Consider the following 21519-nt stretch of genomic DNA (forward strand, 5'->3'; position numbering starts at 1 on the left):
AGCATATTTTGTTAGGATATACAGACATGAAGGCAGGTCAATGAATGACTCTAAACGCCTCTAGTATGGACAAGTATGGATGTGTTTATTAGAATGTCAAGGGGAAGTCTAAGGCGTGCTCTTGTTTAGGAACAAAGTGGAAGGCAAGAAGGATAATTTAATATTTATGAGTATAAAACTGAAGAGGTTTCTGAGTTTGTAAACTGTTTGCATAAGCCATTGAAATTGCCAGAATTCAGTCTTTTGGTGCAGATACACACCACAGTTCTTTTATTAATGACTAGCTGATGTTGTCCTTTCTGCAGTACTAACATATTTTCTTCAATAATTTGAAGGCATCTTTTTCCAAAACTACTGCACTCGCTATTATTTTGCTTTTAAAAGTGCATAGTGAGGGTTTACTCTGTTAATTCTACTGTGTAAAATTAACAATGTAGTCAATAAATATTGAGAAATGGTGGCTTGTGCTTTGATACAATACCCAAATATTTAGCAATTTTAATCACTTAAGAATTTTTCTTTTCAATAACTCAAATAAAATACAGACAGTTTTGCCTTTTGGAATTACTTTTATCACAACATAGACATATGCGGATTATGTTTTTTGACTTTCTCTTCAATAAGAGGTAAACTCAGGGATATGCAGGTGGATATGAATGTCCTGAATAATGGACAATCTGTCAGGCAGACAGCAGTTTGTGAGACTCGAGGACTGTATCTCTTATGTGCTTATGAGCAACACTGGAGCACCACAAGGAACAATCCTGTCTCCTTTTCTGTAGACCCTGTAAACCTCGTAGTATAAATATAACACCAGGTCATGTCACTTGCAGAAATTCTCAGATGATTGATTCTACACTAATAGGGTGTATTGTTTAAGGGGACGAGACAGGTCAAGTAACACAGTACAATTACTGCATACAGTATAAGAAAAGGTAGAATAGATTCCTTTTTTTAGGAGACTACATTCTTTTAATGTAGGCAGTGACATCATTTGCATGTTCTGTACTGTAACTTTGACAGCCAGTGCAATTTTGTATGCTATGGAGTGCTTGGCCAGTAACACCACTTCAAGACAAGTGAACCAAATCAACAAGCTGATTAAGAAGGCAGGCTTACTCATGAGACACACTCTGGACCCCCTGAAGGTCGTAGCAAAGTAGGGAATGAAGACAAAACTGAGTGCCATTGTGAACAATGCTGTACATCCTCTATCTGAAACACTAATACTGAGGACTTTCAGTCAGAGAATTATTCAGCAGAAGTGTGTCAAGAAATGCTACTGGGGCTCATTTATACCAACGGCAGTGTGCCTGCATAATGGCTCACAATGACTTCTCTATCCTCTTTACCTAAGTTGGATTTTTTTTTCTTTTTTTGTAAATTGTGTGTGTGCTGGAGGGGTGCTGTTGTTAGTATTGTTTGTTATAATGTTTCATTGAACCTCTGTAAAATGCCTAATTTTTCCCTTGGGATAAATAAAGATCTATCTATCTATCTATCTATCTATCTATCTATCTATCTATCTATCTATCTATCTATCTATCTATCTATCTATCTATCTATCTATCTTCATCATCAAAGATTAACTTCTTCTAACCTAAAACAAGAGCAATAGGGAAATAAACAGCACGAAAGAAAATAATAACAATAATAATAATAATAACATTGAAAACAGACTTATGTAACAAGCTAAGTAACAACTTCAGGTGCATACAGTGCATAATGTGTATGGTTTTGGCCTGTATCAATGTGAATTTAAGTGCACAGCGTTATCATCCTTACGACATACAAAAGTGTCTTTTACTTTCCAAAGCAAATACCTTGTTTCACATATAGGCATTGCTTTTGTGCTAAAGTATAAGTTCCATTTTCCATAGAGCATCTATGACTTCTTTTTAATTTCTTTATATACTGTGACATAGCTGTGCATATTAAATGAGCTTTAAGGATTTATATTAAATAAACTTGAAATATGAAAGCCAGTCTCATGTAAACTTTGAAATCTTTGTTTCTAAGTAAATCATCTAAGACAGAGCACCAAGCAAAGTGTGAAATTAATCCTCAAGCTCATTTAGATGATTTGCTTTTGTTTTTGATTACTTATTTCTTGTCTTACAGAAATAATAAGAGAAGAGAACACCTTTTATGATGAGAGCATACCGTGAGTAAACAGGAGATGCAGTTCTTTCAGACTTGATATTCTTTGGGAACTTGGCTGAAATCTGGCATTATGGCTGAATGTTAACTCTTTAAATTCCCTGTGACTTTTAAAGCATGATACTGGGTCTCTGTTCTGTTTATTTGACCTCATGTGCAGTTCTGAGAAATGTAAAAACACAGTATGAAAAAATGAAAATTCAATTTAAATATAATTTTATTTAAATTGTAGGAGAAAAGAATGATTCCAAGTAAAAATAGCAAACTAAAATAAAATGTACTTTACAAAAATTTTTTCTTGTTGTAGTGACATGATAAACAGGTACTGCTACTGTTTCATTTTGCCTGAATATTGTGATCAGTGGCCACCTTTAGGATCTCTGCTTCTTTGCAGAAGTCTAAACATATTCCATCACAATGACTGATGATGAGAAAAGGAGTACCTTAGTGGAAGTCATTGGATTGCATTGCTGTTCCTTGAGCTCACTAACAGCTCACACATGCTTAGTATCTAAAATTGTAAGGACTTGTAAAGAGATGTGTTTTGTAGTTACTGATATATATAATCATAGAAGAGCTGTATATTGCCACCCCAGTGGCTACTTATCTGTTAGATTGATGCCTTAATGACTGAGCAGTCAATTTCATTGTTCATATTATTATGATTACTAGTCATTTAGCCCGTTATAATAACGGGCGCTAGAACAGTAGTGCATAAACATTAGTAGGAACAGTCTATATTAAATGGCAAGGGACTTTGACCTCATTCTTTTTGTTGGTCGTATTTTTCTTTGTCTTTCAGCCTTTCTTTTGTTGATGTTTACTTGCTGAGCTGACCGTTCTTCGTGGGCTGCCGCCGTGTATTGTGTGTCTTTAATTTTCTGTGACAGTAATACTGTCTTGTACGTCCGCTGGGTCGTACGTCCGTAATATACCTTTAATTTTCTCTGGTGGTAATACAGGTGCCTTTAATCTCCACTGACAGTAATACTGGCTTGTATGTGGCTGTAATATGAGTCACTGTATTGTGTACCTTTAATTTCCTCTCGCAGTAAACGCCTCTAACTTTCTCTGACAGTAATATCGCGCATTGCACCGTGCCCCGCGCATGCGCACTTCACCAGAAGACACACACACACTGACACCTGGACGCACACAGGGATTTTATTAAAGAGGATACTAGCTGTGCTACCTGTCTAAGACAGGTTGAAACTTACAGTAAGCAACCTACGTAGACCTCAGTGTACACAGCATTAATGTTTGCACTGCATAATCTATTGGAATATATTTTGTAATGCATGTTGTAATTAAATAACATTGAATTTTTCATTTCAACAAATGGTGTACAGTGATCCCTCGCTATATCACGCTTCGCCTTTCGCGGCTCACTCTATTGCGGATTTTATATGTAAGCATATTTAAATATAAATCGCGGATTTTTTGCTGGTTCGCGGATTTCTGAGGACAATGGGTCTTTTAATTTCTGGTACATGCTTCCTCAGTTGGTTTGCCCAGCTGATTTCATACAAGGGACGCTATTGGCAGATGGCTGAGAAGCTACCCAACTTACTTTTCTCTCTTTCTCTTGCGCTGACTTTCTCTGATCCTGACATAGAGGGTGTGAGCAGGGGGGCGGTTCGCACACCTAGACGATACGGACGCTCGTCTAAAAATGCTGAAAGATTATCTTCACGTTGCTACCTTCTGTGTAGCTGCTTCGTGAAGTGACATGCTGCACAGTGCTTCGCATACTTAAAAGCTCAAAGGGCACGTATTGATTTTTCACTGTTTGTTTTTCTCTGTCTCTCTCTCTCTCTCTCTCCCTGCTCCTGATGAGGGGGTGTGAGCTGCCGCCTTCAACAGCTTTGTGCCGCAGTGCTTCGCATACTTAAAAGCCAAACAGCCCTATTGATTTGTTTGCTTTCCTCTCTGTTTCTGACCGTCTGTGCTCCTGACGCGCACTCCTTTGAAGAGGAAGATATGTTTGCACTCTTTTAATTGTGAGACAGAACTGTCATCTCTGTCTTGTCATGGAGCACAGTTTAAACTTTTGAAAAAGAGACAAATGTTTGTTTGCAGTGTTTGAATAACGTTCCTGTCTCTCTACAACCTCCTGTGTTTCTGCGCAAATCTGTGACCAAAGCATGACAATATAAAAATAACCATATAAACATATGGTTTCTACTTTGCGGATTTTCTTATTTCGCGGGTGGCTCTGGAACGCAACCCCCGCGATGGAGGAGGGATTACTGTATTACAAAGATTTGTGGTAATAAAATGCATTGCATATTGTGAGATTTTTTAGCTCTTTTGAGACCCTCCCCAACGGTATTGCACTCCAAAAAGTGGTTGACGTATCTGTAGAGTGTTGCTTGTCCTACGCCAAGGCAACCACAGGTTCTCAGTGCCACTGAGGCAACTAAGTTCACAGCCGCCTAACGTAGCACGACTGTTGCCCGATAGGTGATGCAGGCATACAGAATATCCTGGCCCCATCCCTGCTCGCTTGCTGTGTCTGTGTGTATTGAATAAATACCCTGACTGTTCCTGCTTTTATTGAAATAAAGATGGTTTTGTTGAAGTCTTTGGACTTGGTGTTTTCTCTCGGTTGAAGGACAATGACTCACGCGTCACAATATAATAGAGATATAACAACCGGACGAACACATTGATACACAGATACTTGTCCTATTATTCAGGTGGAGATTTGGCAGACACTATCATTCAAGTTTGGAAACAATATTTTACCATTCTTTACAAATTTATACAGGTTTAGTGATTTGTTTAGAGTCATGTGCAATTGGCACTGTAAACACCTAAAGTTGAATAAAAAATCAATCATAATTTATTTTAATAAGAAAACATTAGAAAATATTACAACAAAAAAGATTGCATTCCTGTTTTTTTTTTTTATTTTATTGATTTTATTGTCATCATTCCATACAAATAGTCAATTTTTACAAAAAAATAGGATTGACAACAAATCAAGCCCCACCCCTGAGAAACAGAGCATGTCCTCACAGGTGGCGCAGTGGTAGCGCTGCTGCCTTGCAGTAAGGAGACTGTGGAAGATTGTGGGTTCGCTTCCCGGTTCCTCCCTGTGTGGATAGCGCTTTGAGTACTGAGAAAAGCGCTATATAAATGTAATGAATTATTATTATTATTATGGCCAACAGATTAAAACTTAAAGCTAGTAAAAATAAATAAATTGACGAGTTTAATAAGCAGATAAAGAAAAATGGAGAAGAAAAAGAAATGGGAAGAAAATCTACTTCCTCAGTGCTTTAAGAGCTTATTCTAAAATATTATTGATTAGATCCTGCCAGGTTTAGAAAAAGTTCTGCACAGATCCTCTAACTGAGAATTTGATTTTTTCCAAATTCAAATAGTATACAACATCAGTTACCCACTGACTTAAAAGAGGAAAGTTAGGATTCTTCCAGTTTAGCAAAATAAGTCTGCGTGCCAATAGTGTAGTGAAGGCAATTACAGTTTGTTTGTCCTTCTCCACTTTAAGCCCATCTGGAAGAACACCAAACACACCTGTTAATGGGTTAGGAGGGATTGTGACACCAGGGGGTTATTTTTCGTACGTGGATTAGTCGTTTAGCCAGATGTAATTGTTGACGATTTGGCATAATCCTGGATCTGTCGGTTTTTTGAAACTCTTGCTGGATGTGTTGTCATAGCAACACATCCAAATCCTCAAACCTGCTCGGAGCAGGTTTGTTCAATGTAAACAAGGATTAGCTCACACACTTAATCAGTGTCCGTGCGTGGAACGGCAAAGCCATGACTGAGCAACCAATTGATATCGGTGCGCAAATTATAAGAAGAGAATTTCATATAGAGAGGGTTTTGCGCGATCAGCAAGATCCTTTATTGCTCCCAGAGGAAATTCTTTTCGAAAGATATCGCTTTAGCCGAGGGGGAATATTGTACCTCAAAGATTTATTAGCACCTTATATTTGAAGTCAAACTCGGCGAAGTTGGGCTCTCACAACCACACAGATAATATGCATTGCTTTGAGGTTTTTTGCAAGTGGCACTTTTTTATATACTGTAGGCGATGCAGAACATTTATCTGAAAGTGCAGTTTGCCAGGCAATTCGTAAAGTCTGCTTGGCTCTGAAATATTTCCTTTGGGTTTTCATAGTGTTTCCTGGACACCTGCGTGTGCAGACAATAAAAGGCGTTTCATGCCATTGCAGGTAGGCAACACACAGGTAAAAACACCCAGAGTTCCATAAAGAATCTCACAATCAGCCTAACATTCTCATTACCCAGGATTTCCAAATGTGATTGGGGCACATGGGACTGATCAGAGTGGAGTTTGATCAAACATTATTTGGAAAATGTACCTCTCCTCCTGATGAATAATCAGACACAGTGTCTTCATCAAATATTTGACCTTCGTCAATATCTCGTAGGTCAGACACAAGTTCTAGGGATATGACATTCCCTGCAACTGACCCAACAAAAAAAGAGGGCTATATGGAACATACCTGTGGCACACATGGAGGACAAATATATGCAATGACCATCCTTTACCTAAAATGAAGTGAAAACTGCATCCTGCCACTGGTTCTGGGTAAGAGCGTCCCCCTGACATGGCGATGGGCATTTTGCTGGTTAGCCAACTCTTCTGCAGGGGTTAGGTCTGGACCTCGTGGACCTCCACCTGTTTTTTGCTTGTCTGCCTTCTTATTAACTTTAAAAATTAGTGTTTTTATATTATATATGATTATTTATGTCAACAATTCTTTAAATAGTTATATATACCAATATTTACCAGTTTGAAGTATATTCTAGTACTTCACTTTAACCTGTTCCCATGTTCTCCTTGTGCTCACGTTTGATCTGGAATTATGACATATTAAATAATAATTAATCTGACACATAGGAAATGAAACGCTGCATTCAGTAAGTACAATGCACACTACTTAGCGTTTAATTTGTCGGACACTTTTTGCCAGCCGTCTGGTTTGGGCTGCTATTGCAGTGTTACCCCTTCTGCATATTAAATCTTCAAATTCTTCACGTCCTTCGAATAAAAGGTCCTAAAAAAAAAATGTACCCGTTCTTTCGTTATTTTGTTGCAGCCTATCAAAGACTCACTGATCATGTTTTCTAGACTCTATATATATGGGCTTTTCAATAAATGCGGGCGCGCGCATTTATCTCGGATGATTAAATCCAGCTAGACTAATCTACTACACGGCTGCATTTGAAAAACCGACTTATCCCGGATGAGTTTCACTGGCATTAACTCATCCAAGATGAGGCATCTGATCTCGGGTGATTTAAGCGACATACAGAAAATACCCCCCCAGGGCTGTCTGAAAGGCACTTAAAAATTTTTGTCCAGAATGATGTTAATTTGGTGATGCCCAAAACATGTGACCCAGTGAGGCTGAAACTTGATTGCAGAGTTCGCAGGTTGGATCTTGCCCTGGAAACATTTTGGACAGTTTTAAGAGAGACAGATGTGCTCGATATATAATTTTGAGTTGAATAATTGTATGCTTTGCGCATATGGAGCTTGAGTGAATTCTCTGCATTGCTCCCTTCCACTCCTTTTCTGATATGTTGAGTGAGAGATCCTTTTCCCATTGTCCTCTTGGATCTTTGAAAGGGAGGGACTGTAAAATAATTTTATATATTGCAGAAATGCTGTCTGAGTCCTCAAAACTGAGCAATATTTTTTCCAGCATAGAGGAAGGTGCGAGATGAGGAAAATCGGGCAGGTTCTGTTTAACAAAGTTTCTAATTTGAAGATAGTGAAAGAAATGTGTTGCTCGAAAGTTAAATTTGGAATGCAATTGTTCATTGGATGCAAAGATGTTTGTCTATATAAAGATCTCTAAGCAATTTAATCCCAAATGTTTTCCAGATATTAAAAACTGCATATGTTTGCAAGGGTTGAAAAAGGTGGTTCTCATGCAGAGGTGCCACAGATAAAAGATTCTCTACTTTAAAATGCTTTCTACATTGGTTCCATATTCTGAGTGAGTGAAGTTATCAGTATATTGGCGATAACTTGCATTTATTGGGGCACAAAGCAGGGAATATAAAGAAGTACTGCAGGATTTTATTTTTATTGCAGACCAAGCCTGTGTATTTTCATCTATTTGTATCCAGGTTTTTATAGCTTGTATGTTTGCTGCACAGTAATAAAACTGAAAGTTAAGGTAGAGCCATGCCACCTTCTGCCTTAGGTCTTTGTAGGGTCGCTCTTTGGATACGTGGATGTTTTAAGTTCCAAATAAATGAGGTTATGGTTGAATCCAATTGCTTAAAAATGATTTATTAATGTATATTGGAATGTTTTGAAATAAAAAGAGAAGCTTAGGAAGGATATTCATCTTAACAATGTTAATTCTTCCAGCTAGAGAGAGATGAAGGGTTGACCATCTATGCAAGTCTTACTTAATTTTTTCCATACAGACGGCGAGATTTTGTTGATAAAGAGCTTTATGTTTACTTGTGATATTTACCCCATGGTATTTAAACTGATCTACAATAATAAAAGGGAAGGTGTCCAATCTAATATTGTATGCTTGAGAATTCACTGGAAAGAGCACACATTTATTCAAATTAATTCTGAGACCAGAGATCTTTTGAAATTCTGTAAGTGCTATTAAGACTGCAGGCACAGTATTTTGTGGGTCTGATATATACAGTACCATATCATCTGCATATAGAGAAATTTTCTGTTTAAGTCCTTCTCTGATAATCCCCTTTATCAGATAAGCATTTCGACAGTGAACTGCCAGTGGTCCAATGGCGATTGCAAATAGCAGTGGTGACAAGTGGGCATCCTTGTCTGGTACCACGTTCTAGTTTAAAGTAGTCTGAACAAATATTGTTAATACAAACTGAAGCTTCTGGATTGGCATACAGTACTTTGATCCATGCACAAATGTCCAGGCCAAACCCAAATTTCTCTAATGTAGTGAAAAGGTAGTTCTATTCAATCATCCAACGATAATAATATCTCTGGGGTGTTTGACTTTGCAGGTGAATATATTATATTAAACAGGCGTTGAAGATTGGAAGCTAAGTGCCGGCCTTTAATAAATCCAGTTTGATCTTGTGATATTACCAAAGGCAACACTTTCTCCATCCTTCTAGCTAGGACTTTGGAGAGTATCTTAACATCATTATTCAGAAGTGAAATTGGTCTGTATGATGCACATTGTAATAAGTCCTTGTTTTGTTTGGGAAAGACGGTGATTAATGCTTGGCGCAAAGTTTGAGGTAGAATTTGATTGTCTCTAGCTTCTGTAAATGTTGCTAATAAGAGGGGAGCTAGCTGAGTGGAGAATTTCTTATAAAATTCTACAGGGTAGCCATCAGGGCTTTCTGTTTTCCCGCTTTGAAGTGACTTTATAGCATCTAGTAATTCTGATAGCACCAGAGGTTTATTCAGTTCCTCTGCACTAAAAGTATCTATTTGTGGTATATGTAATGTATCCAGAAATGCATTAGATTGTGTGTTGTCTTCTTTAAACTCAGCAGAATATAAGGATTTATAGTAGTCTCTAAATGTGTGCATTATATTTTTATGGTCAATGATTTTATCTCCGTTCGTGTTGGTGATTGCTGGGATTGCATTGTGAACTTCTTGCGTGTGGATTTGTTGAGCTAAGAGCTTATTAGCTTTCTCTCCATGTTCATAGTAATGATGTCTTGATTTATAAATGAGTTGTTCAGTTTCTTTGGTTGTTAAGAGGTTGAGCTCTGAGTGCAGAGCCTGCCTTTTCCTATGAAAAGCCTCACTTGGACACCTGTCATGTTCTTGATCTATTCTAGTAATTTAGCTGGTTTACTCTGATACCTTTTTGGTTTCTAATTTATTTCTATGGGAAAGGTATGAAATAATCTGTCCTCTTAAGAAGGCCTTTGGTGTTTCCCAGAGTATTCCTGAAGAGACCTCTGAGGATGTATTTGTCTCTAGGAAGAAACTGATTTGTTTTGATATAAAATTTGGTACATTTCTCATCTGCTAATAGAAGTGGGTTAAGACGCCATCTGCGAGATGAGTATGTGGGGCATAGTGATTTTAGCTCCAAGATCAGAAGGGCATGGTCGGAAATAATAATAGTGTCGTACTTGCAAGATTTAATAGTAGGCAAGAAATTATTATCTATAAAGAAATAATCAATTCTTGAATAGCAATGATGCACTGGTGAATAGAAGGAATATGTTCTTGAGTTTGGGTTTAGAAACCTCCAGGGGTCTGATAAGTTGTGGTCAGTTGAAAACTATGTAATTGTCTTTGCAGTGTTAGATGTCATCCCCCCTGTGACAGGAGACCTATCTAAGAGTGGATTTAAAACACAATTAAAGTCCCCAGCCATTATAATTTTATGAGTGTTCACATTGGGAATGGATGCAAATACATTTTGCATGAATTCCCTATCATCGACATTGGGTGCATAAACATTTATTAGAATCACTTTACAGTTAAATAAATTGCCCATGACAATCACATACCTCCCTTCAGGATCAGATGCTACATCTGATACCACAAATGAGACTGTTCTATGTATGAGAATTCCTACACCTCTAGCTTTCTTTGTAAAGCTGTAATGGAACATTTCTGTTTTTTAATTATAACTAGGGGGCTTCTCCCCCTGCTCACTTCGCTGGCCCACCCCCGGGTTTAGTTAACTGGATATACAATTTAAAGAGATTGTTATGTTTATTTCATTCATTTTCATTAATTTTTTATTTCTTGATATTTGCTATATTTGCCACTTCACCTCTCTTTCGCTCACGTTGTGAAGAGGGGGTCTGAACACACACGCTCCTCCAAAACCCCCTCTAAAACGGTGATAGAATGGGAAACAAATACATTTTGTTTTATACCTCCCATTTGCTCAATCAGCTGCTTGTTTGCTTCCTGCTGCTGTTGCTGCCGCCGAGCTGCATGATCTGCATGTTGAGCTGTGCTTAGAACATTTAAAAGACTGTACAGCAGCTATCCTTTTGTCTCACTGCCTTGTCTCACGGGACGTTAAAGTATCTCCGAGAAAATCACGTCTCGTCTCCTTCCAAGACTTCCAAGATTTTTTTTTATAATAGAGAGATTAGCCATTGTACTTAACATTTTTCTACTTATGTAGTTTCCAAAAAATAAAATGAAAAAGTGGTGGCTTATCTGGTTTCTGTTATTTTCTTACTTAAGTAATTAAAACCAGTTTGCAGCCTAAGCTTTGTGTCTCTGTGGTAAAGACAGAAGATAAAAAAAATGTAGTCTTCTAAGTTGCTGATCCATTAAGGAGTGACTGAAGCAGAATAGTTGACATTGCTCCTGATTTAGCTTTTCTGAGCAACTGCAAGTATGTTTTGCTGGCTCATGGTACCTTTGAGGCCCAATAAGCATGGGCATATCCACTCAGAGAAGGAATTTTCAGTTGGACTGCGGTTTGTAAGAAAAAAACATTAAACTTTATTGGTTGTAAATTCTCAAGACAGGGTAGCTTTACTTAATGTGAATCTTTTTTGTTAATGGTGCTTGTGGACCAGGGAAAAGTATAACTGTGAAGGACTGACCACAATTTATTTCCTCCTACAAGCCTGTTATTGACAGCAGCAGCTATTCTCTTATTATCTAAGCTAGAGGGTCTTGTGTGTGCTCTGGGGGTTGTCATTTGTTATAATGTTATTTTCATTGAACTCTTGTAAAGTTTTTAATTTCTTGTTTGGTAAAAATAAAGTGTTATCTATCTATCTATCCATCCATCTATCTGAGTTACCAAAATGGCTCCCTACAGTGTCCACTGTGCGATTGGGAGGATTCTGGAGCATGCGCCACTTCAGTTACATAATTGGAATAATGGTGAGCAGGGATGTAGGTGAGGGGTGCACTGGTTTCAGAGGATGAACATTAAGTTGACCCTGACTCTACTTTTATTCTTGATTCTAACATATTAATGGGATTTATTATTTTAAGTTCCAGAAATGCACAATTTTTATGAATTATTTATTGATGAAGGTGATGAACTGCCCTGCACTATTTGTACATGGATTGCTTTGTTTTGAATAAAGGCAGTATGCATTTTGCATCAGGCATTGTTGTTCATGTCATCATTGTTCTAGTCCATCTTGGTTCATGACTGTCAATGTCCCAGGATATGGAAGATGTCAATACTACAGACCCCCAGGCAATCACATCTTATTCTATCACCAGCAAGCCCGCGATTCTCAAAAGAATCGCAAATCCAAGAATGGCAATCACTTTCTGTTCCCTCTGATATTTGGAGGGATGAAATATCATGGAGGGTGGGTGTGTCCTGGGAAAGTTCATTTAATTAAATAAACATATTTGTACTAAAGCGGTTTCTTTTTAAAGCTGTGACTCATCTGGTTCTGGTGTTTCAGAAGCGCGTTGTAGGCGCCTTCGTTTATTGTTGTTATCAATGCAGTCTCTTTTTTGTTTTTCTATGGCTGTGTCGTCAGCGAGAAGTCATTTGCTGACGGCGGCGGATTCGCGTGCTGAAGTGACCATGGCGGCGGATCCGGGCATGGAGGGCTACATTACTAAACGAACGTGGTATATGCGGTGGTGTGGGCGGTCGCGTTTGGGCGGCTGTACAACCTGGCGTGCACGCTTTACCTCAGGTTTAGTTCACAGGTCATGGTCATAGCCATAGTAAAGTTTTCATTTAATTAAATAAACATATTTGTACTAAAGCGGTTTCTTTGTGTGGGCGCCTTCGTTCATTGTTTTTATCCATACGGGCTCCTTTACAGGTCGTAGCCATACGGGCTCGTGTTTGTATTACTAATCGTTGAGCTCCTTCCATTTGGAGCCGTGACTCCTTTGCCTCTGCTGTGTCAGAAGAGCGTTGTGGGCGCGTTCGTTCATTGTGTTTATCCATACGGGCTCATTTTGTATTTCCGTTAGTTGAGCTCTTTCATTGTGGAGCCGTGACGTCTTTGCTTATGGTGTGTCTGAAGCGCGTTGTAGAGAGCCTCCGTGTATTGTTTTTATCCACGCGGTCTCATCTTTGTTGTCTGGAGCCGTGACTTCTTTGCGTCTGGTGTTTTTGAAGCGCATTGTAGGAGCCTCCGTTTATTGTTTTTATCTATGCGGTCTCGTCTTTGTTGTTCTGTGGCTGTGTCGTCAGGTAGACGTCGTTTACTGTTAGGAATCATAATTGAACTTACTTTTAATACTGAATTACCGTCATGTGACCAAATATGCCACACTGACTGCTGGCACAGTGGATTAGAGCAAGTTTAGTTTACAGGTTGTGTTGTTTGGGTGCCACCTACTGACTCTGGGAAGCCGCTGGGTTTGACTCTGGGGCGCAATGGGCGCTGTGCGCATGCGCCTCAGCGCGTCCGCCATCTGTGCATAAATTAAACTGTCGTTTAGTAATATAGATTCCTATCGCCCTCATTCAAACACAAGATGCTAAAGGTTAAAATGACTGGTCACGTGATCATGCTGTCAGGGCTTGCACAAATCGAGTATTTTTATTTCTGAACTAATTCTATTTTTGGATAAAAATGGAGAAAACAAAAGGCCTTTTTTTCTTGAAAGAGCAGGTTTTCTCAAGTTAAACCATGCAGGATTTTGAAATGATATACCTGATCCCTGCAATCCTGTTGTGAAATTCAAGGCCTGGCCCATGAGCCTCTTTATGCAGTATTTATTAGGCTAATTGTTCACAGAATAGTGAGATAACTTGAAGAATTATCTAACTTAGAAAAGAGGTACTGGGATCAACTGCCTACAGAATCTCTCAGCAGAATGGGTCATCAAAGTTAAATAAACCAAAGTAGGTAGTGGCACCTGACAATCCTACAGTGTTGCCCTCTGCTCATATTACTGTCAGTAACTCAACCTTCATGCCTAAAGAAGGCCCACAACACACCTCTAATGGCACTGCTGAGGAAATCCACAAGTCACCTTCTACCTCATTGAGGGTCAGCTCAGGTTGGAAGGTTGGGAGACAAAGCCTGAGAGGCGAGATTGCATTAGTTTGGACATGTGCAGAGGAGAGATACTGGGTACATTGGGAAATGTTAAAGATAGAGCTGCCAGGCATGAGGAAAAGAGGAAGGCCTAAGAGAAGGTTTACGGATGTGGTGAGAGAGGATATGCAGGTGATGGTTGCAACCGAGCAAGATGCAGAAGACAGGAAGATAAGGAAAAAGATGATCCCCTGTTGCAAACCTTGAAGGCAGCAGGCAAAAGAAGAAGAAGATTACTAGTACAACCCAGGAAGAGAAGATGATTTGATGTCCTGGTACAGTTCAGGAAAAGAAGATGCTTTGATGTTAATTGTCCATGCAAGTATCTGGTATTTCAGTTTGTCTTGTTTGTTAAGCAAAAAGTAATATACAGGGTGGAGCATACAGATCTCCCACATTTCAAGGGAGAAGTGTGCGGGCTGTAGTGGAGGTAGAGAGGTGGGGTAGGTCTCATTCGGTAGGTTAGGCTCTACTGTTTTCAGTACCCATCTTGAGTTGGACCGGAAAACATTGGGGTTTTGTTGTTCAAGTGTATTATGAGAACAACCGTTCTGTGATAGCAGCACAGAGAGCATTCTGTACATGTTTTGCGCTTGGTCAAAATGCATCTGTACCAGATCGGAAAATGATTTTGCAATGGATTTCTAACCTTCGCGCAACTGGGTCCACACTGAAAAGAAAATCACCTGGCAGACCTAGGACAGAATATGTGTGATTTCAACAGGACGGGCCAACAGCTCACACAGCATGACATTCTCTTTAAGGTGAGACGTGGGGTGGCAAGGACAGTCACCAGATTTAAGCCCATGTGACTTTTTCCTTTAGGAGTACCTAAAGAAAAAGGTTTTCAAACATTGTCCTCGATCTCTTGAGGATTTGAAGAAAAGGATCAGACAGGAAATCGATGCCATCCCGCCTGAGATGACCCAGAGAGTGATGGAGAACTTCTGCCATTTGTCTCATATGATTTTTAAAACCCATTAGTGTTTTTTATGTACTTTTCAGAAATGTATACAATTTTTTAGATAGCTTTATTCATTTTTTATACCCCTTCAACATGTGGGAGATCTTTATGCTCCAACTTGTATTATTTAAAATCCAGGACACTACAATTGCATTGTGAACTTCCTGCTTGTGGATATGTTGGGCTAAGATCTTATTAACCTTCTTTTCATGTTCATAGCCTTAGCACCTCCAACGTTGCCTAATTCATAAAAACTTGGCATGTTGCTCAATCTTTTCTTTAATATTTTTCTTCCATTAATTCACCCCAATGCATGTTTAGCATAGTCACATATACTTTCCATGTTTGGCCTAGACCATTTTAAAATAATTGGCCAATATTTAGGAACTTCCCCAGTGTCAAGTGATTTTTGATAAGTATTAATGGTTTATTTATTTAATCACTTATGTCTCCAAGCATTCTAGAATAATATGGGAGGTATTTTCTGCAAAAAAGAAAATGAAAATTAAAACTATAAAATGAAAATGCAATTTCTCTTTCGCAATTTCATTTTCAAAGTCTATGTCAGTCTTTGAAAATGAAATTGCAAATGGGGTTATTTAATTTTAATTTTTGCAGCATTCTTGTGTGCAGACATTGAAAATGAAATTGCAAAAGAGAGATTGCATTCTCAATTTATATTTTTCATTTTCTTTTTTGCAGAAAATACCTCCCGTTAGGATAAATGTTATTTATTTGATTGCGTACTCTTCAATCCTGGCAGCGTTAAATACCTCTTTAATACCTTAATACCTCCTTAATAGCCCCTGTTGCTAATAAGAGGTTATTGATTTCTTCACATTTGATAAACTAAAAAGTAGTATTTTGCAGCAATTGCTGTTTCCCTTACTGCATCTTTAATTTCACACTTTCTGTTCCTAATACACTTCCTCTTTGACCATTGTTGTGCTTCTGAAATACAGAAAGAACCTTTCTGGGTCAACTTTTATGTAACATTCCTCTTTACTGTCTTTTAGCATTCCTAATAACATATTGAACTCTCTCCCTCACATTGTCTCAATGTCTGAGGTTAATACTGGAGTTAATTATTTTATACATGTTACATAGCCACTTTTCTTTTGCAATTTCATTCTTAGCTCCTTATTCACCAACTAAAGAGTTCTCGTAAATGTTTTAGCGTTTCTAAATGTTGAGATGAACGTGTCATGCATTGTATGTAATATAGGTTTTTGACCTAAAAGTTTATCTCAATTTGTCTTACTTAGACTTAGTCGTGTTTGCTCAAGATTTACATGACTAAAATTAAATTTAGTAGCCTTAGTTTTTGAATACAAGTTCTACCAAGACATTGTGAAAATTATTATATTATGATTCCTGTATCCTAATTATACCATTACCACTACCTTCTGAATTTTATTCTGATTATTACAAAACAATAAATCTAGACTGGCATCTCCTCTTCTCCTTGTATTAGCATACTGTTTTTAAGGTATCATTAATTATATTTTTGAATTCCTGTACCTGTGTATGACTTTTTATACAGCTTTCCCACGTAATATTTGGATGATTTAATGCCCCCTATTACTCAAACATCCTCCTGTAAACTTTTGTTTTCAATATTATATAAATGTTGCATACAGTATGGCCATTATTTGTGCTGGGAATTCCTGCTTTCTAGTCAAATACATACTGTATATCCTCACTAAGATGTAGCTCATCTTCTATTTGAAACAGACTCATATTTCAGTCATCCTTTAAGTAAATGGGCAACCTTTTTGATTTTGTCTGTTATTTTCTAAATAACATGCATCTATTTGTATTATACTCGTTTCAAGCTCTAGAACTGAGTAACGCTGCTTTACTGCTATAACATCATATTTCTGTGTTGCTAAAAACAGTTCCAATCCATTTGATGGAAAGTAGATTTTGGTGTATTAGTAATTTGATTTTGGCTTATTGGCTTTAGGCCACTGTGGAAGAAACAAGTTCCACTCTTAGTCTGGGTGAGGAACATTTTTATTAAAAACTCTAGAAGCAGCACCCGGTGTTGCCAGAGTAGGTCATTTTGAGCTCTGGTCTTTGTGTCTGCTAGTTTGGCTTTATTTTGTTCTGGTGTTTGACTTGCTGTGGACCACCAGGTGGCACTGTCCTTAAAACTAACTGTAGTAAAAAAAAAAACAAAAAAGAAAAAAACAAAGGTGCCCGCCAGGGTCAAAATTTTGGGTTCCAAAGTACTCTATCCATAAGTGAGATATGTGTGCAAAATTTTGTTGAGGTTAGACATAGGGTATGGAATTTCATAAAGAATGAACACATACACTTTGAACTTTATGTATCTGATAATACGAAAAAACACAGGAGAATCAAATACCCTAAATGTGTGAATCACATTTTTTGAATGGCGCAAGATGCTTTTTATTGAGGCCTTGTCACTTTACAAAACTTCTTCAGTGATTTTCAGTAATACACTTCATTTACATAATCTTAGAGAGCTCAAAGTAGTTGCAGTGTGCTTCCATGATCGCATAGTCTGACATCCCCAGTAACATAATTCATCTAGACTGCGACTCACCTCAACAAGTCGTAGAGTCGTCGTGTGGCGGGCTATGTGTTCATGAGAAAACCCAGAAGCAAACAGAAGAGAGGCTTGCATGTCAGATACAGTATCTCATGTTTTATGTACCATGATAATATGGAAAAAGATAAAAAGAGCTCAAGTTGTACCTGTAAAATCTTCAGAAGGGAACCAACTTCATCAGCCATTATTGGCTGTCAAAAAAAGGGGTGAGTTTGCATATCTTTGGAAATATGAAACTGTGCTGGAAAGTCGTCGCAGAGTTATCCAGTTTGACATGGCCAGCAATTTCTATTCATGTAATCTGATATTGGTCCAGTGGTGACATCAGCAACTTTAGACCTCAAGTCTAAGATCCCCTCTGCCTAGATGTTGTGTAAAGTAGCATTGGTTAAACTCAGGCCATGTTTGTCCACAACATGTCCTGGATGTAGGCCCCTCAAGTAAAATGATAATATTACGGTTTGTTCCCTATAATTATAAAGCATGTCCTGCATCTGTAAAGGGTGAGTTCATTTACAAGCTTACTGTTTGTGTGTTTAAGATGGACAGTTAAATTATTTGATCTGTAAAAGCTGATAACATCAAGGCTTGCCCAAGCAGCTTGATCAAGAAGTTACAAAGAATTAACAAATATTCAAGTAGACTTTCCCCACAGACTGTGGACTGGCTATGTGTCTAAGGTTTACTCATAACCTTACAGTTCTAATTTAACTAATTTCAGTTGTACAGGTCTCATTTGCTCCATAAGAGACTGATATTGTGTTAGCCTAATTTTTAAATCAGTCTGGATGAAGCTGTTCATCTCTGTTTTTAAAGAGGTATTGAAACATAGCTTCAAATGAATTACAAGTAGCTGTTTTATGCCTTTTGACCATTTATAAGCACCTATATTCATTGTTAATGGAATTATCACACACCTTGCCTTTACACTGCAGTTTCTCATACTCTTTTACAGCCTACTGTGTGACCGTCCATGGTGAACTAACACTCAAATGCTTCTAGATTTTCATCTGCCGTCACTATTTTTTATTTCTCCTGTTTGCTTCCCAATGTGACTATGTCTAATAACATAGAGGTTCTTCTTTGCTCCCTACATTACAGCCTTTGCCTTCTGTGTCCAAACTCCAACATCTACAAACTATTTGATTAGATATCATTTAACCATTAGAACACGAGCTTTGCCATCAATTTCTTCCTACTGATATCACTTGCCAGTTTCATTGCAATGTAACTAATTTACCTAATATTCTGTTCTACTTTTTTCTTCTCTCTCTATTATGGATTCATGCCTCATTTTTTTATTTAAATACCGAGGATACCATTAATTTACCTAATGTTTTGTTGTGCAGAGTGCCTCCATTTCAGCCTTTTCCCCCACCCCTGTGTGATTTGTAAAATAATTAAAAGCCAATTCAGCTTCTTCAGCCTCCAAACGCATGCTCAATGTGGCTCTTTTCCAGCTGTAAATAAAACAGATGAAAAATTTGAAAAAAGCTCTAAAAATTAATGCATGGGCCCTTATTGTGAAACAAAAGTTAAATTTAGGAGCAAACAATCAGAAAATAAAATTACATTTTCATGCAAATGAACTTAAAAACAAACTTCGGTCAATAAAAAGCATCTGCATGTTGTATATGCTGTACACATCATCAAAGCCTGTAGCCAGTAGTTTCTCCTCAGCAAACTGGTTATATTCTTTGGTTTACTGCTACTAAAATGTACTATAATTTACATTTACTTAAACATAACACAAAGTGATTTACAAGTCACAACAGTGTCATATATATGAACTAATGTTTCTTTAATTATGGCATCCCAGGTTGGGCACCCAAGTCCTAATCCATTAGACCATTCTGCCTAATCTGTGTATAATTTTATTTTTAATATGAACTTTTCTCTTTTGTTTCCTTTCAGCCAGGAAAGAGGATTTGTGGTCCGGTCCAAAACAGGTAATTTTATCTACCTGCTTTGTTCACAAGTTCAGCATTCATGAGAATGTGAGGAAGATAAAAATTACTACCATGGGTTACTCTGCTATAAGGGTGTGGATAAAAGAAGCCAGACAGAGAAACTCAGATCACATAAAGAAATCTGGAAAAAAACAAACTAAAGCTGTGTCTCTAATTGGGGGAAGATGTACAGTATCTGTTCTAAAGGGTTACTTCTACGGTGAAAGCCCCCCATGCTAGAGCCTTGAATGTGTAAACACAGCCTACACTTAGAGTTCAAGGATCAAGAAGACAATTTTCAGGGGTCATCAGGTGGCTGTGTTAGAATTTGAGAGTTATCTCTTACCCAGAAAGGTTTTAAAAATGGCTGCTCTTGCCAGGATAGATACACTGAGAGTGGGAGTCACAGGTAAGAGTGTTTGAATCAGGAGAAAAGCTGCCAGTACAAAAATGAGGCGTGCATTTTTTATTTTGGAAGGGGGAAAGCAAGTAAGTTACTTACACCTGATGGTCAGGGTTTTTTTTTTCTTTTTGACTTGCTTCATTAGAACATTAGAACACTCTAGACGAGAACAGACCATTCGGCCCAACAAAGCTCACCAGTCCTATCCACTTATTTCTTCCAAAAAAACATCAAGTCGAGTTTTTAAAGTTCCTAAAGTCTTACTGTCTACCACACTACTTGGTAGCTTATTCCACGTGTCTATCATTCTTTGTGAAAGAAAAACTTCCTAATGTTTGTGTCGAAATTTACCCTTAACAAGTTTCCAACTGTGTCCCCATGTTCTTAATGAACTCATCTTAATACATAATTCGCCAGCCTCCTCACTCACTCACTCACTCACTCACTCACTCACTCACTCACTCACTCACTCACTCACTCACTCACTCACTCACTCACTCACTCACTCACTCACTCACGTCCGTCCAAAGCCGAATGCGCAGTCGCCTTCTGCGCAGCTGCCCGAAAAACCTTACGAGACCGATATCGTGACAGGCGGCGGATTTACGGCCGCGAAAATTCAAAGAGAAAGGCGACTTCGACTGACATCCAACCCCAACATCGCGGCAGGCAGCGAATTTACAGCCGCAAAAATTCAAAGAGAAAGGCGACTTCGATTAAAGCTCTAGAGGCCTAAAAGGCAATTTCGACTACAGCTCGAAGCCTAATTACGCATTCTGATTCAATTACGCATTCATTCAATACACCTATATCAGGTTTGTGGTGCTTATACTTACTACTATTCTACTCATGCCCGTTTCATCTTACGTTGTCGAAATGGGCTCTTTGTCTAGTTTTAAAATAACAGTCTCGATCCACTGTACTAATTCCCTTCATAATTTTAAACACTTCAATCATGTCACCTCTTAATCTTCTTTTGCTTAAACTGTATAGGCTCAGATTTCATCCACAGCCAGTGTGTAAGTTGGAAAGGAGGGCAACATTTTTACCAACTGTTTGTTTTTCACATGCTGAAATTTCACTGAAGAATATGGCAGCATTGTATTGGTACTGTATCAAATGTGCCTGTTCTGGCTGTTGTGTGAATCAAGTGCTTTTTAAATTCAATAAAATCGTTTTGACACATTGTCTTGTGGTCTAATATCCTGACAAATAAAATCCATACGTTTTTTGCTTTCAGTTTTTTGTGTCACTTGTGAATGTCAGCTTAGTTTGCCCTTTGATAACTGTGCATGACTTATGCCTTAGATTCAGGGTGCCAGACTTGTGGCTTTCCCATATGCTCACTACTCACTCTTTCCACTCTCGTCTGTCTCATTTTCACTCTCTTCCTCTCTCTTTCTGTTACCAACCTCAACTCTCTCTGCCCCATACTCACCACGCAACTGTACACATCTATGGCATCTTTAAACAC

General features: G+C 38.2%; 1 protein-coding gene across 2 annotated transcripts in view; it reads left to right on the plus strand.

The window, feature by feature from the left end:
- si:dkey-183i3.6 (LAT2 domain-containing protein) overlaps window positions 1–21519 on the plus strand; it is a 109950-nt gene that overhangs the window by 42338 nt on the left and 46093 nt on the right. For both annotated transcript variants that reach the window (XM_051930798.1, XM_051930799.1), the window contains exons 3-4: window positions 2122–2164; window positions 19608–19642. In XM_051930798.1, coding sequence (XP_051786758.1) covers window positions 2122–2164; window positions 19608–19642 — 78 coding nt within the window. The remainder of the gene's footprint in view (window positions 1–2121; window positions 2165–19607; window positions 19643–21519) is intronic.

This window comes from Erpetoichthys calabaricus, chromosome 8, assembly GCF_900747795.2.
Source record: "Erpetoichthys calabaricus chromosome 8, fErpCal1.3, whole genome shotgun sequence".
NCBI classification, from domain to species: domain Eukaryota; kingdom Metazoa; phylum Chordata; class Cladistia; order Polypteriformes; family Polypteridae; genus Erpetoichthys; species Erpetoichthys calabaricus.